The 18,212-nt window shown below is 41.4% G+C and overlaps 2 protein-coding genes across 3 annotated transcripts in view; both read right to left on the bottom strand.

Moving 5' to 3' along the window:
• Positions 1 to 1,144, bottom strand: part of LOC120042483 (CMRF35-like molecule 5) — a 6,810-nt gene extending 5,666 nt beyond the window's left edge. For both annotated transcript variants that reach the window (XM_038987316.1, XM_038987317.1), the window contains exon 1: positions 911 to 1,144. In XM_038987316.1, coding sequence (XP_038843244.1) covers positions 911 to 950 — 40 coding nt within the window. In that variant the 5' untranslated portion in view covers positions 951 to 1,144. The remainder of the gene's footprint in view (positions 1 to 910) is intronic.
• An 855-nt stretch (positions 1,145 to 1,999) lies between these two features.
• On the bottom strand, positions 2,000 to 15,069 carry LOC120042477. The gene is made up of 4 exons (XM_038987309.1): positions 14,678 to 15,069; positions 12,150 to 12,295; positions 10,533 to 10,730; positions 2,000 to 2,362 (listed from the first exon to the last, which is right to left on the bottom strand). The coding sequence occupies exons 1-4, from the start codon at positions 14,937 to 14,939 to the stop codon at positions 2,000 to 2,002; spliced, it is 969 nt and encodes a 322-aa protein (XP_038843237.1). The 5' UTR covers positions 14,940 to 15,069.
• Positions 15,070 to 18,212: the final 3,143 nt, after the last annotated feature.

Raw genomic sequence — 18,212 nt, 5'->3', positions numbered from 1 at the left:
TAGGTAGTTGTTGGGGAATTGTTGGAGTACTTGTTAGATTACTTGTCAGATATTACTGCACTGTCGGAACTAGAAGCACAAGCATTAACATCTGCTTGTCACGCCCTGACCTTAGAGATCCTTTTTAGTCTCTAGGTTTGGTTAGAACAGGGTGGGACTCGGGTGGGAAAGTCTATGTTTTCTATTTCTTTGTTTTTGGCCGTGTGTGGTTCCCAATCAGAGGCAGCTGTCTATCGTTGTCTCTGAATGGGGATCACATATAAGTTGTCATTTTCCTTTTGGGTTTTGTGGGATCTTGTTTTCTGTTTAGTGTCTGTGCCTGAGAACTGTTCACTTTCGTTTTCACGTTTGTTATTTTGTTTGAGTGTTTTTTGAAAATAAAAATCATGAACACTTTCCACGCTGCGCTTTTGTCCACTCCTTTCGACGAGAGCCGTTACACTGCTAACCATGTGTATATGACACATTTATGCCATAGTTTGTACATCTCAACAGTGGGGGCACCGTTTGTCACCGTTATAGTGCAGTTAATGTATTGTTTGGTGTTCTGTAGTGACGTTGCTGGCCTGCATCCCCCACACATGTTGGAGGAAGTTTGCCCCATTAAGGTTTACATATCAAAATCGATACTGTATTTTAGTTACACTGTTTATACACCACATATTTCATTTATATACTGGATTCTTGACGTAGCTCACTCTAATATATTCCCTGCTGTACATATCAATCTTAGTTTATCTTGTGTAAATTCCCCTTGTGTACATATGTATAGATTGTATTATGATACTGCTACAGTCTTATTTGTGCATTATCATAAGAAACAAGCTCAGCACTATTAACCTTTCTGCTACTTAAATACATGTGTTCATTTCCTTGTTTACTACATAAATATATGAGAGACAGAACTCACCTGAGAGGAGACAGCAGGAGACAACATGGAGTATCTTCATTCTGGACAGGTACTCCTCAGTTACTATACTGTTAACGTTACTTTACCACCACAGTTACTACACTGTTAAAGTTACTTTAATATTACAGTAACTACACTGTTAAAGTTACTTTACTATACTACCTGCTAGTTCAGGTCCACAACAGCTGTCTGTCAGCTACTAGTTTGACAGCAGAGTGTTTCTGAAATTATCTTTCTTCCACGACTACTCCCCCCCCCCCCCCCCATGTCAGAGAGACAGAGGTTGTAGTGATGGTGGTGGTGGAGGGGGAGGGCTTTATCCTACACATCCTGATGATTTCTCTGTAGTGACCTCAGTGTCTGCAGGCCTGTGTGCTGCAGAGTGAAACTGGTTCAAACCGGCCGGAGGTTAGACTTCTAAACCACCAGAGAACTCAGCTAGCTGTGCTGACTAAGTGTTAAAACTGTCAATTTCTCTGTTCTAAAGTTACCATGTTTGTTTCAGCAGAGGAGGAACACATTGTTCAGATGATGACAATATAGTTAAAGTATACATCATTATATTTTATTACATTTTAATGACATTTCATTGATCCAAATACAGTCTTTGTAAATGATCAACTCAACAGATGAGTTTCTGAACAGAAGAAACATCCCTCCTCTACAACCCAACTCCCCCTTAATGAATGATGTCATCACATAACAGACAGGCTACTGAGATCTCAGTAAACCAATAGAAATACTTAAACTGTGAAGGCAGAGTTTGTTGACTCCACCCCTTTATTGAGATTTGCTGTCAGTGTTGAGCAGGGCATTCGGCGTTCGCCGCCGGGCTCCTAAATTGCCCATCAAGTGAAACCTCCGCTCACCCAGACAAAACATGCAAACTGTCAGTGAGAGAACAGGAAGTAGAGAGAGAGAGAAAGAGACCAGCAGAGAGAGAGAAAGAGACCGGCAGAGAGAGAGAAAGAGACCGGCAGAGAGAGAGAGAGACTGACAGAGAGATAGAAAGAGAGAAAGAGACCGTGAGCGAGAGAGAGACATAAAAAAAAGTTAAAGAGAAATTTGTTAAAAATAGAGGTCAGTGACTCAAGTGTCTCTGGGTTTGCTGATTGTGGAGTAGATGGGAGGAGCCTCAGAGCAGCTGTGTGGATGATTGACAGTAGAGTAGGCGGGGCTTTTGTTCACAGTAGCATAGTCACATGATGAAGTGCCCTCTGTAGTAATGGCAGCGGTGGTTTCATTGGGGCAGCTGCCCTCTTTAGTGATGGTGTCAGTGGCTTCGTTGGGGCCACTGGGGTTCTTGTGGAAGTTGACGCTGGCGTAGTGGAGAGAGTCAGAGTGACTTGTGGGTAAGTTGGCGGTGGCGTAGATGGTGGAGGTCGCAGCGCCTGAGTCTGACCTTAGGGGGCGCTCCATTATCTCCTCATAGTCACCGTCACCATGACAACCCTGGAGAGGAGAGAGGAGAGAATAGTACGACACTCACAAACACACTCAATGACATCACTCAATGACGTCACTCAGACACAAAAACTAACAAACAAAATACACTGACCCCTTCATTGTTTCCTGTGTCTGGACTCACTCTGTGTGTTGAAGAGACAGATCCTGTGGAACACAACACACACACAGAGAGAGAGAGAGAGAGAGAGAGAGAGAGAGAGAGAGAGAGAGAGAGAGAGAGAGAGAGAGAGAGAGAGAGAGAGAGAGCGAGAGAGAGAGCTAGCGAGAGAGCGAGCGAGAGAGAGCGAGAGAGAGCGAGAGAGAGCGAGAGCGAGAGAGAGAGCGAGAGAGAGCGAGAGCGAGAGCGAGAGCGAGAGAGAGAGCGAGAGAGAGCGAGAGAGAGCGAGAGAGAGAGCGAGAGAGAGCGAGAGAGAAAGAGACAGAGAAAGAGACAGAGAGAGAGAGAGATGCACTTCCACCAGAATACAGCAGGGGTCAGACACTCCTCAGTGACTATTTATGCTTCTCAAACAGGGACAAATGATGACATGCTATTATGCAAATTAATTTATTCGAAATGAAAATGGAAAGATTTCGAAAAGGGGAACTTTCTCTCTTTTTATAGACCTGTGAGTGTGTGTGTGTGTGTGTGTGTGTGTGTGTGTGTGTGTGTGTGTGTGTGTGTGTGTGTGTGTGTGTGTGTGTGTGTGTGTGTGTGTGTTTCTCACCTGTGACCTTATTGTATTTCTATCTGTAGACTATGATCAGGCTGATCACCAGCAGTAACACTACCAGACTAACAGACACCATGATGACCACTGAGGTACCTGGAACACACACACACACACACACACACATACACACACACACACACTCACACACACACACTGTTAAGGAATAGATTAGACAAACCAACTGTTGCACTAACCTACCCTCATATCATAACACTAACCTACCCTCATATCATAACACTACATACAGACATGTCTACCACTAACCTACCCTCATATCATAACACTACATACAGACATGTCTATCACTAACCTACCCTCATATCATAACACTAACCTACCCTCATATCATAACACTAACCTACCCTCATATCATAACACTACATACAGACATGTCTACCACTAACCTACCGTCATATCATAACACTACATACAGACATGTCTACCACTAACCTACCCTCATATCATAACACTAACCTACCCCTCATATCATAACACTAACCTACCCCTCATATCATAACACTACATACAGACATGTCTACCACTAACCTACCCTCATATCATGACACTAACCTACCCTCATATCATAACACTAACCTACCCCTCATATCATAACACTAACCTACCCCTCATATCATAACACTACATACAGACATGTACCACTAACCTACCCTATATCATGACACTACCTACCCTCATATCATAACACTAACCTACCCTCATATCATAACACTAACCTACCCTCATACCCTCATAACACTACATACAGACATGTCTACCACTAACCTACCCTCATATCATAACACTACATACAGACATGTCTAACACTAACCTACCCTCATATCATAACACTAACCTACCCCTCATATCATAACACTAACCTACCCCTCATATCATAACACTACATACAGACATGTCTACCACTAACCTACCCTCATATCATGACACTAACCTACCCTCATATCATAACACTACATACAGACATGTCTAACACTAACCTACCCTCATATCATAACACTAACCTACCCTCATATCATAACACTAACCTACCCTCATATCATAACACTACATACAGACATGTCTACCACTAACCTACCCTCATATCATAACACTAACCTACCCTCATATCATAACACTAACCTACCCTCATATCATAACACTACATACAGACATGTCTACCACTAACCTACCCTCATATCATAACACTAACCTACCCTCATATCATAACACTAACCTACCCCTCATATCATAACACTACATACAGACATGTCTACCACTAACCTACCCTCATATCATAACACTACATACAGACATGTCTAACACTAACCTACCCTCATATCATAACACTACATACAAACATGTCTACCACTAACCAACCCTCATATCATAACACTAACCTACCCTCATATCATAACACTACATACAGACATGTCTACCACTAACCTACCCTCATATCATAACACTAACCTACCCTCATATCATAACACTACATACAGACATGTCTACCACTGACCTACCCTCATATCATAACACTACATTCAGACATGTCTAACACTAACCTACCCTCATATCATAACACTAACCTACCCTCATATCATAACACTAACCTACCCTCATATCATAACACTACATACAGACATGTCTACCACTAACCTACCCTCATATCATAACACTAACCTACCCTCATATCATAACACTAACCTACCCTCATATCATAACACTAACCTACCCTCATATCATAACACTACATACAGACATGTCTACCACTAACATACCCTCATATCATAACACTACATACAGACATGTCAAACACTAACCTACCCTCATATCATAACACTAACCTACCCTCATATCATAACACTACATACAGACATGTCCAACACTAACCTACCCTCATATCATAACACTAACCTACCCTCATATCATAACACTAACCTACCCTCATATCATAACACTAACCTACCCTCATATCATAACACTACATACAGACATGTCTACCACTAACCTACCCTCATATCATAACACTACATACAGACATGTCCAACACTAACCTACCCTCATATCATAACACTAACCTACCCTCATATCATAACACTAAACTACCCTCATATCATAACACTAACCTACCCTCATATCATAACACTAACCTACCCTCATATCATAACACTACATACAGACATGTCTACCACTAACCTACCCTCATATCATAACACTACGTACAGACATGTCTACCACTAACCTACCCTCATATCATAACACTACATACAGACATGTCTACCACTAACCTACCATCATGTTATAACACTAACCTACCCCTCATATCATAACTCTACATACAGACATGTCTACCACTAACCTACCCTCATATCATAACACTACATACAGACATGTCTACCACTAACCTACCCTCATATCATAACACTAACCTACCCTCATATCATAACACTACAGACAGACATGTCTAACACTAACCTACCCTCATATCATAACACTACATACAGACATGTCTACCACTAACCTACCCTCATATCATAACACTAACCTACCCTCATATCATAACACTAACCTACCCTCATATCATAACACTAACCTACCCCTCATATCATAACACTACATACAGACATGTCTACCACTAACCTACCCTCATATCATAACACTACATACAGACATGTCTAACACTAACCAACCCTCATATCATAACACTAACCTACCCTCATATCATAACACTACATACAGACATGTCTAACACTAACCTACCCTCATATCATAACACTACATACAGACATGTCTACCACTAACCTACCCTCATATCATAACACTAACCTACCCTCATATCATAACACTACATACAGACATGTCTACCACTAACCTACCCTCATATCATAACACTAACCTACCCTCATATCATAACACTAACCTACCCTCATATCATAACACTACATACAGACATGTCTACCACTAACCTACCCTCATATCATAACACTACATACAGACATGTCTAACACTAACCTACCCTCATATCATAACACTAACCTACCCTCATATCATAACACTAACCTACCCTCATATCATAACACTACATACAGACATGTCTACCACTAACCTACCCTCATATCATAACACTAACCAACCCTCATATCATAACACTAACCTACCCTCATATCATAACACTACATACAGACATGTCTACTACTAACCTACCCTCATATCATAACACTACATACAGACATGTCTACCACTAACCTACCCTCATATCATAACACTAACCTACCCTCATATCATAACACTAACCTACCCTCATATCATAACACTACATACAGACATGTCTACCACTAACCTACCCTCATATCATAACACTACATACAGACATGTCTACCACTAACCTACCATCATGTTATAAACACTAACTTACCCCTCATATCATAACTCTACATACAGACATGTCTACCACTAACCTACCCTCATATCATAACACTACATACAGACATGTCTACCACTAACCTACCCTCATATCATAACACTACATACAGACATGTCCAACACTAACCTACCCTCATATCATAACACTAACCTACCCTCATATCATAACACTAACCTACCCTCATATCATAACACTACAGACAGACATGTCTACCACTAACCTACCCTCATATCATAACACTACATACAGACATGTCTACCACTAACCTACCCTCATATCATAACACTAACCTCCCCTCATATCATAACACTAACCTACCCCTCATATCATAACACTACATACAGACATGTCTACCACTAACCTACCCTCATATCATAACACTACATACAGACATGTCTAACACTAACCAACCCTCATATCATAACACTAACCTACCCTCATATCATAACACTACATACAGACATGTCTAACACTAACCTACCCTCATATCATAACACCAACCTACCCTCATATCATAACACTAACCTACCCTCATATCATAACACTACATACAGACATGTCTACCACTAACCTACCCTCATATCATAACACTAACCTACCCTCATATCATAACACTAACCTACCCTCATATCATAACACTACATACAGACATGTCTACCACTAACCTACCCTCATATCATAACACTACATACAGACATGTCTAACACTAACCTACCCTCATATCATAACACTAACCTACCCTCATATCATAACACTACATACAGACATGTCTACCACTAACCTACCCTCATATCATAACACTACATACAGACATGTCTACCACTAACCTACCCTCATATCATAACACTAACCTACCCTCATATCATAACACTACATACAGACATGTCTACCACTAACCTACCCTCATATCATAACACTAACCTACCCCTCATATCAAAACACTACATACAGACATGTCTACCACTAACCTACCCTCATATCATAACACTAACCTACCCTCATATCATAACACTACATACAGACATGTCTAACACTAACCTACCCTCATATCATAACACTAACCAACCCTCATATCATAACACTAACCTACCCTCATATCATAACACTAACCTACCCTCATATCATAACACTAACCTACCCTCATATCATAACACTACATACAGACATGTCTACCACTAACCTACCCCTCATATCATAACACTAACCTACCCTCATATCATAACACTAACCTACCCTCATATCATAACACTAACCTACCCTCATATCATAACACTACATACAGACATGTCTACCACTAACCTACCTCATATCATAACACTACCTACCCTCATATCATAACACTAACCTACCCTCATATCATAACACTAACCCTACCCTCATATCATAACACTACATACAGACATGTCTACCACTAACCTACCCTCATATCATAACACTACATACAGACATGTCTACCACTAACCTACCCTCATATCATAACACTACATACAGACATGTCTACCACTAACCTAACCTCATATCATAACACTAACCTACCCTCATATCATAACACTACATACAGACATGTCTACCACTAACCTACCCTCATATCATAACACTAACCTACCCTCATATCATAACACTAACCTACCCTCATATCATAACACTACAGACAGACATGTCTAACACTAACCTACCCTCATATCATAACACTACATACAGACATGTCTACCACTAACCTACCCTCATATCATAACACTAACCTACCCTCATATCATAACACTACAAACACACATGTCTAACACTAACCTACCCTCATATCATAACACTACATACAGACATGTCTACCACTAACCTACCCTCATATCATAACACTAACCTACCCTCATATCATAACACTAACCTACCCTCATATCATAACACTAACCTACCCTCATATCATAACACTACATACAGACATGTCTACCACTAACCTGCCCTCATATCATAACACTAACTGTAACGGCTTTCTTCCAGGGGTGAAGGAGAGGACCAAAGTGCAGCGCGGCTAGTGTTCAACATGTTTAATTAAAGAACAAGGAAACACTACAAACAACTTACAAAATAACAAACGTGAAAACCGAGACAGTCCTATCTGGTGCAGAACACAAACACAGAGACAGGAAACAAACACCCACAAAATCCCAACACCAAACAAGCCTCCTATATATGATTCCCAATCAGGGACAACGATTGACAGCTGCCTCTGATTGAGAACCATATTAGGCTGGACACAGAAACAGACGAACTAGACACACAACATAGAATTCCCACCCAGCTCACGTCCTGACCAACACTAAACAAGCAAAACACATAATAACTCTGGTCAGGACGTTACACTAACCTACCCCTCATATCATAACACTACATACAGACATGTCTAACACTAACCTACCCTCATATCATAACACTAACCTACCCTCATATCATAACACTAACCTACCCCTCATATCATTAAATGCAAATTCATTACTTAAAATCATACAATGTGATTTTCTGGATTTTTGTTTTAGATTCCATCTCTCACAGTTGAAAATGTACCTTTGATAAAAATTACAGACCTCTACATGCTTTTGTAAGTAGGAAACCTGCAAAATCGGCAGTGTATCAAATACTTGTTCTCCCCACTGTATATACTGTGTTCTAAACCATCTACTGCATCTTGCCTATGCCACACGACTATCTCTCATCCATGTATTTATATGTACATATTCTTATTCCATCCCTTTACATTTGTGTGTATAAGGTAGTTGTTGTGAATTTGTTAGATTACTTGTTAGATATTACTGCACTGTCGGAACTACATTTACATTTACATTTAAGTCATTTAGCAGACGCTCTTATCCAGAGCGACTTACACATTGGAAAGTTCCTACATATTCATCCTGGTCCCCCCGTGGGAATTGAACCCACAACCCTGGCGTTGCAAGCGCCATGCTCTACCAACTGAGCCACACGGGAAGAACAAGCATTTCGCTACACTCGCATTAACATCTGCTAACCATGTGTATGTGACCAATAACATTTGATTTGATTTGACTACACACACACTGACAAACACACACTACACACACACACTGACAAACACACACTACACACACACACTGACAAAAACACACACACACACACACTGACAAAAACACACACACACACACTCGAGCAACACACACTAACATTAACATTGTTTTAAACATTTTGATAAGTTTTAATGAAATGCTTAAAAAGCCAAAGTGTATGTACATATACAATAGATATGTAAATCTCAAAGGTACAATGGACTATTATGGCTTTACTGTCTTCATTATTTTAACAGACAAAATGAAGCCAAGATAATGACAAAACACATAGTTCATATTTACACAAGTATTTACAAAAATGTTGGTTGACTTTCAGAAAATCTGGAGATTTTAAACCCAGATGGGTAGTCCATGTTGTACAAACAGTCAAATCACATGAGCTGTCTTTGTGATGTCACTTCCAAGATGGCGGAGCTGTGGTGACAACTCTTCATCTCTCTACGGTCCCAAGTGGCATCCTATTCTCATTAGAGGACTATATAGGGCTCTAGTTAAAAGTAGTGCACTATATATGGAATAGGGAGCCATTTGGGACACATGCCTTGTATTTTTGGTATTTTGGTATTTTATTAGGATCCCCAGTAGCTGTTGCAAAAGCAGCAGGTACTCTTCCTGGGGTCCAACATATATACTGTATACTGTAGATCCTATAGTCCTCCATTATTCTGGGTAGCTGGGCTGTAGAGTGGAGGGCATCTTATATCATCTTTGCGGCAGCTAGTGTTAGCATAGATGTCACAGCGTGGGAGACCGGTGGCTTGGCCAGCAGGGTTGGTTGTAGAGGCTTGGTCAGCAGGGTGGGTTGTAGAGGCTTGGCCAGCAGGGTTGGTTGTAGAGGCTTGGTCAGCAGGGTGGGTTGTAGAGGCTTGGCCAGCAGGGTGGGTTGTAGAGGCTTGGTCAGCAGGGTGGGTTGTAGAGTCTTGGCCAGCAGGGTAGGTTGTAGAGTCTTGGCTAGCAGGGTAGGTTGTAGAGGTTTGGCCAGCAGGGTTGGTTGTAGAGGCTTGGTCAGCAGGGTAGGTTGTAGAGTTGGTAGGTGAGTTGACAGTAGAGTAGACTGAAGAGATGACCACAGGTAGTGTGTGTGTCTGTCTGTCTGCCTCTCTGATCTCCTCATACATACAGTCAACCTGCATAGAGAACCAATGACAGTAAATACATGTTCAGATATGAAAAGAAGTTGAGGCCCTCAACCATCAACATGTTAGCCACTGTTTTTTCTCCATGTAATGATAACAAGCTACAGCACAATCCCACTAGAGCAGGGGTGGGGGACGTCCGGCCTCCGGGACATATACGGCCTACGAGACCGTTTGATCAGGCCCCCGAGCCAATTCATAAATCTTTCTTTGTAAATAAAAAAGCTCTAGACGTTGTTTTTGCACAAAAATATATATTTTTTAATCCATGGAAATATGCTCGCAAGGTTTTACGGACTGAAGGATGAAGTAAACCAATTAATGGCGATGAAGGGAAACCTGTCGCGGAACTGAGTGATGACAAGTGGATGTTTGATTTGGCCTCCATGGTGGACATAACCAAGTATCTGTCTAAGTTGAACGTCAAGCTCCAAGGGACCAGCTTCTCAGCGATCTGCTGTCAAACGTGAAATCGTTCGAAGCAAAATGAAAGCTGTGGCAAGTCCAACTAGAAAGGGGTAACACAGTGCATTTTCCTACTCTGCAAGGACAAGAGCCTGAGAGGACGTGGGAATATGCCGGTGAGTGTGGAAAGCTCGCCAAGGCATTTTGTGAGCGGTTTAAAGATGTGAAAAGTAAACAACTGGAATTGAACATATTTGCAACCCCGTTTAACGTGGAACCAGCGGATGTGCCGGATGGCCTACAACACAAAGTCATTGAGCTGCAAAGCAACGATGAGATCAAAGCCAGGTACAACAACCTCCTTCTCCTTGAGTTCTACAAAATGTACGTTAGCGCTGAGCAGTTTCCTGTTCTGAGGAGACATGCACTTAAATGTGCGTCTGTGTTCGGGACGACCTACTGCTGTGAGGAGTTATTTTCCAAACGGACTCTTGCAAAGACTTGATTCCACTCAAGACTGACTGACACAGACCTGGAAAACCAGCTGCGAGTAGCGTCATCTTCGCTGCCAGCTGACATCAAACGCCTCAACAAAGACAAGCAGTTTCAGCCATCGCATTAGAGGTGAGTTTCAACAAGTAATCATAATAACAACAGCATTATATACAATACTAATACTTATTTAAATAGGAATAGCACTTTTCTAAATACTCAAGAACACAAGAAACATCATATAACTCATATTAACTATAAAACCAATGTCAGTGATTTAAAGTCACATTAAAACATGAATAAAGCAGAAAATTGCCTTTAATAATATGGCCCCCAAATTAATTAATAAATATCCAAACGGCCCTTGATGGCAAAAGGGTTCCCCACCCCTGCACTAGAGGCTGTAGACTCACACACTCAACCCTTAGATGTTAAGTTTACCACCTCCCTGTCTATCACCTCTACACTACAAGTTATTATGGACAAACACACACACACCCTTGTGTCTCTCACCTCTCCAGTAGGGTCAGGTTGTGTGTTGGAGGAGACTGGTGGTGGTGTTCTCCTGGTTCCTCTCCTCTGTCTGTAGAACAGGAGCAGGACCAGTCCTAACACTGTCACCTTGGCTACCAGACCAACACTGGTCCACACCATCAGACCTGACCACAGACAGGAGAGACTTTACAGAGTACTGTATATATCATAGATACCATCAGACTTGACCACAGACAGGAGGAGAGACTTACAGAGTACTGTATATATTATAGATACCATCAGACCTGACCACAGACAGGAGGAGAGACTTTACAGAGTACTGTATATATCATAGATACCATCAGACCTGACCACAGACAGGAGGAGAGACTTTACAGAGTACTGTATATATCATAGATACCATCAGACCTGACCACAGACAGGAGGAGAGACTTTACAGAGTACTGTATATATCATAGATACCATCAGACCTGACCACAGACAGGAGGAGAGACTTTACAGAGTACTGTATATATCATAGATACCATCAGACCTGACCACAGACAAGAGGAGAGACTTTACAGAGTACTGTATATATTATAGATACCATCACACCTGACCACAGATATTAACATATTGTATATAGTTGATTCCGTCTATATTATGTGATAGCCTGAAAGAATTGTATAACATCATATTAAAGTTGTCTGAATGTGATAGAATGATGGAAGTGACAGGTCCATCACACCTGCTCTCTGTGAAGGACCAACACTGATGTCTCCAGATGGCAGGAAGGTTGTGGAGAGGTCAGAGGATGTTGTAGAGAGGTTTGGGAGGGTTGTAGAGAGGTTTGGTAAGGTTGTAGAGACATGTGGTCTGGAGGTGGACAGGTGACGGTTTAGGAGTGGGAGGAGCTAAGTGTAAAAATAAATAATACTTTAGCTTTTCTCTCGCTGGACGTACAGTGCCTTCAGAAAGTATTCAGACCCCTTGACTTTTTCCACATTTTGTTTCGTTACAGCCTTATGCTAAAAAAAAATGTCATCCTCAGCAATCTACACACAATACCCCATAATGAGAAAGTGAAAACAGGTTCTTAGAAATGTTTGCAATTAATCTAAAAAATAAAATAAAGAAATTACATAAGTATTCAGACCCTTTGCTATGAGACTCTAAATTGAGCTCAGGTGCATCCTGTTTCCATTGATCGTCCTTGAGATGTTTCTTCAACTTGATTGGAGTCCAACTGTGGTAAATTCAATTGATTGGACATGAAAAAGGCACACACCTGTCTATGGAAAGGCACACACCGGTCTATGTAAGGTCTCACAGTTGACAGTGCCTGGCAGAGCAAAAACCAAGCCATGAGGTCGAAGGAATTGTCCGTAGAGCTCCGAGACAGGATTGTGTCGAGGCACATATCTGGGAAAGGGTACCAAAACAATTCTGCAGCATTGAAGGTCCACAAGAGCACAGTGGCCTCCATCATTCTTAATTGGAAGAAGTTTGGAACCACCAAGACTCTTCCTAGAGCTGGCCAGCCGGCCAAGCTGAGCAATCGGGGGAGAAGGGCCTTGGTCAGGGAGGTCACTCTGACAGAGCTCCAGAGTTCCTCTGTGGCGATGGGAGAACCTTCCAGAAGGACAACCATCTCCGCAGCACTCCACCAATCAGGCTTTTATGGTAGAGTGGCCAGACAGAAGCCACTCCTCGGTAAAAGGCACATGACAGCCTGCTTGGAGTTTGCCAAAAGGCACCTAAAAACTTGCAGACCATGAGAAACAAGATTCTCTGGTCTGATGAAACTAAGATTGAACTCTTTGGCCTGAATGTCAAGCGTCACGTCTGGAGGAAACCTGGCACCATCCCTACGGTGAAGCACGGTGGTTACAGCATCATGCTGTGGGGATGTAAGCTAAGTACAGAGAGATCCTAGATGAAAACCTGCTCCAGAGCGCTTAGGACCTCAGACTGTGTGAAGGTTTACCTTCCAACAGGACAATGACCAAAAGCACACAGCAAAGAACGCAGGAGTGGCTTTGAGACAAGTCTCTGAATGTCCTTGAGTGGCCCAGCAAGAGCCCGGATTGAACTCGATCAAACATCTCTGGAGAGACCTGAAAATAGCTATGCAGCAACGTTCCCCATCCAACATGACAGAGCTTGAGAGGATATACAAAGAAGAATGGGAGAAACTCCCCAAATACAGGTGTGCCAAGCTTGTAGCGTCATACATAAGAAAACTCAATGCTGCAATCGCTGTCAAAGGTGATTCAACAAAGTACTGAGTAAACGGTCTGAATACTTATGTAAATGTGATATTTCAGATTTTTTATTTGATAAATTAGCAAACATTCTAAAAACCTGTTTTTGCCTTGTCATTATGGGGTATTGTGTGTAGATAGATGAGGAAAAAAAACTACTTAATACATTTTGAATAAGGCTGTAACGTAAACAAATGTGGAAAAGTCAAGGGGTCTGAATACTTTTCAAAGGCACCATAAGACATTAAGCCTAAAAACAAGCGTTTTGAATTTAACAAGGCAAATGTGATTGTGTTCACTTACCATCTGTAACTGTGAGATGCACCTCTTGGTATGTGTCTGGGCCATATCTCTCCACTCCACACCAGTAGGTCCCAGAGTCTGTCTTCATCAGGTTCTTGATGGTCACATAGAAGACTCCATTTCCCTTGTCTTCTATACTGTATCTACCTTGAGTTACATTCTTACTCCCCTTCGTTTCAACCAGAATGTCTCCATCAGAACATGTCCCCTTGCAGAAGTATTTGTTGTTGGTCCCTGCCCAAGTGAACGAGCAGCCGAACATCACTTGTCCTCCCACCACCTCCTTAATGACATCTGACTCCACAACACACAGAGCTGTCAAACAGAAACACACAGTACACAACTGATGACCTGTGAGATGTACTTTAACCCTGCTCAAATCTAACTTTAACCCTGCTCAAATCTAACTTTAACCCTGCTCAAATGTAACTTTAACCCTGCTCAAATCTAACTTTAACCCTGCTCAAATCTAACTTTAACCCTGCTCAAATGTAACTTTAACCCTGCTCAAATCTAACTTTAACCCTGCTCAAATGTAACTTTAACCCTGCTCAAATCTAACTTTAACCCTGCTCAAATCTTACTTTAACCCTGCTCAAATCTTACTTTAACCCTGCTCAAATCTAACTTTAACCCTGCTCAAATCTTACTTTAACCCTGCTCAAATCTAACTTTAACCCTGCTCAAATCTAACTTTAACCCTGCTCAAATCTTACTTTAACCCTGCTCAAATCTAACTTTAACCCTGCTCAAATCTTACTTTAACCCTGCTCAAATCTAACTTTAACCCTGCTCAAATCTAACTTTAACCCTGCTCAAATCTTACTTTAACCCTGCTCAAATCTAACTTTAACCCTGCTCAAATCTAACTTTAACCCTGCTCAAATTTAACTTTAACTCTGCTCAAATCTAACTTTAACCCTGCTCAAATCTAACTTTAACCCTGCTCAAATCTAACTTTAACCCTGCTCAAATCTAACTTTAACCCTGCTCAAACCTGACTTTAACCCTGCTCAAATCTTACTTTAACCCTGCTCAAATCGTACTTTAACCCTGCTCAAACCTGACTTTAACCCTGCTCAAATTGTACTTTAACCCTGCTCAAATTGTACTTTAACCCTGCACAAATTGTACTTTAACCCTGCACAAACACAGGTAAAATAACAACATATCAAACATTTTAAGTTCAGTTCATTATGTGGAAAACAAACTCAGAACTGTAAAACGTTCTGGCTTCTTACAGACAAATACATATCTTATTCCTTATGTACTATATGATCAAGACAGTATTATAGAACCTGATACAGACAGACAGACAGACAGACAGACAGACAGACAGACAGACAGACAGACAGACAGACAGACAGACAGACAGACAGACAGACAGACAGACAGACAGACAGACAGACAGACAGACAGACAGACAGACAGAACTCACCTGAGAGGAGACAGCAAGAGACAACATGGTGTATCTTCATTCTGGACAGTTACTCCTCAGTTACTATACTGTTAAAGTTACTTTACCACCACAGTTACTATACTGTTAAAGTTACTTTACCACCCCAGTTACTATACTGTTAAAGTTACTTTACCACCACAGTTACTATACTGTTAAAGTTACTTTACCACCCTAGTTACTATACTGTTAAAGTTACTTTACTACCAGCTAGTTCAGGTCCACAACAGAGTCTCTGTCAGCTACACACTTGACAGCTGGGTGTTTCTGAAACGCTCTGTCTTCCTTAAATGAAGCTCCTCCCTCATCTGACACTCCACCCCTCTCCTCTACCTCTCTTTCCCTCTTTATCTAGTTCTCTTTCTCTGTCTTTTTGTCTCTGTCTTTTTGTCTCTGTCTGTCATTAAATAAAATTAAACTCAAAGGGCTTTATTGGCATGGGAAACTTACATTGCCAAAGCAGAGAGTCTGTCTCTCTGTCTCTGTCTCTGTCTCTGTCTCTGTCTCTGTCTCTGTCTCTGTCTCTGTCTCTGTCTCTGTCTCTGTCTCTGTCTCTGTCTCTGTCTCTGTCTCTGTCTCGCTCTCGCTCAATTTCAATTTAAGGGCTTTATTGGCATGGGAAACATATGTTAACATTGCCTTAGCAAGTGAAGTAGATAATAAACAAATGTGAATTAAACAATCAAAATGAACAGTCTCTCTTTCTCTCTGCATGTCAAGGAGATGAGTATAGTGATGGTGGTGGTGGAGGGGGAGGGCATTAGCCTACACATCCTGATGATTTCTCTGTAGTGACCTCAGTGTCTGCAGGCCTGTGTGCTGCAGAGTGAAACTGGTTCAAACCGGCCGGAGGTTAGACTTCTAAACCACCAGACAACTCAGCTAGCTGTGGTGACTAAGTGTTAAAACTGTCAATATCTCTGTTCTAAAGTTACCATGTTTGTTTCAGCAGAGGAGGAACACATTGTTGAGATGATGACATTATAGTTACATTATACATCAATATATTTTATAACTTTTTTCTGACATGTCATTGATCCAAATACAATCTTTGTAAATGATCAACTCAACAGATGAGTTTCTGAACAGAAGAAACATCCCTCCTCTACAACCCAACTCCCCCTTAATGAATGATGTCATCACATAACAGACAAGCTACTGAGATCTCAGTAAACCAACAGAACGACCTCCACATCGCCCCCTACAGACTGTTATCAGTACTGATGAATAAATCGACTATAATCTCCACCACCAGTCGTCTCTCTCTCTATTGATCCTGGGGGACGAGGTTACAGTCTAATAAACTACATGTTTCAACTCAGTCAATTCAATAAGTAAAGTGAAATTCCATTCATGGATTGAGACAGACAAGTCCATATAGAAAATGATGGTCATCAATAATCAATTGAATTGCTTTTCATTGTCTGTAATGAAATGGAATTAAAGAAAATGTCATTGGACCCCAGCTCTGGTAACAAGAAGACTGTGTCACAACCAGACGATCAGACAACCTCTTCTCTTCAGACTACACACCATAGAATTACATATTACTCCTGTTACAGTACCTTCACTACACCCTACACTGCTCCTGTTACAGTACCTTCACTACACCCTACACTACTACTGTTACAGTACCTTCACTACACCCTACACTACTCCTGTTACAGTACCTTCACTACACCCTACACTACTCCTGTTACAGTACCTTCACTACACCCTACACTACTCCTGTTACAGTACCTTCACTACACCCTACACTACTCCTGTTATAGTACCTTCACTACACCCTACACTACTCCTGTTACAGTACCTTCACTACACCCTACACTACTCCTGTTACAGTACCTTCACTACACCCTACACTACTCCTGTTACAGTACCTTCACTAATCCTGTTACAGTACCTTCACTACACCCTACAGTACTCCTGTTACAGTACCTTCACTACACCCTGCACTACTCTTGTTACAGTACCTTCACTACACCCTACACTACTCCTGTTACAGTACCTTCACTACACCCTAGACTACTCCTGTTACAGTACCTTCACTACACCCTACACTACTCCTGTCGCAGTACC

Source organism: Salvelinus namaycush, unplaced genomic scaffold, assembly GCF_016432855.1.
Source record: "Salvelinus namaycush isolate Seneca unplaced genomic scaffold, SaNama_1.0 Scaffold698, whole genome shotgun sequence".
NCBI classification, from domain to species: domain Eukaryota; kingdom Metazoa; phylum Chordata; class Actinopteri; order Salmoniformes; family Salmonidae; genus Salvelinus; species Salvelinus namaycush.
The sequence above is the reverse complement of the archived record's forward strand: the minus strand, read 5'-3'. Positions and strand labels throughout refer to the sequence as shown.

Coding starts and splice junctions, on each gene's coding strand:
- LOC120042477 (XM_038987309.1), bottom strand. CDS start 14,939: ATGTTCGGCTGCTCGTTCACTTGGGCAGGGACCAACAACAAATACTTC. Junction 10,731..12,149: donor AACCTGACCCTACTGGAGAG/GTGAGAGACACA, acceptor TTCTCTATGCAG/GTTGACTGTATGTATGAGGA. Junction 2,363..10,532: donor AAGACTCTACAACCTACCCT/GCTGGCCAAGAC, acceptor TCTCCTCTCCAG/GGTTGTCATGGTGACGGTGA.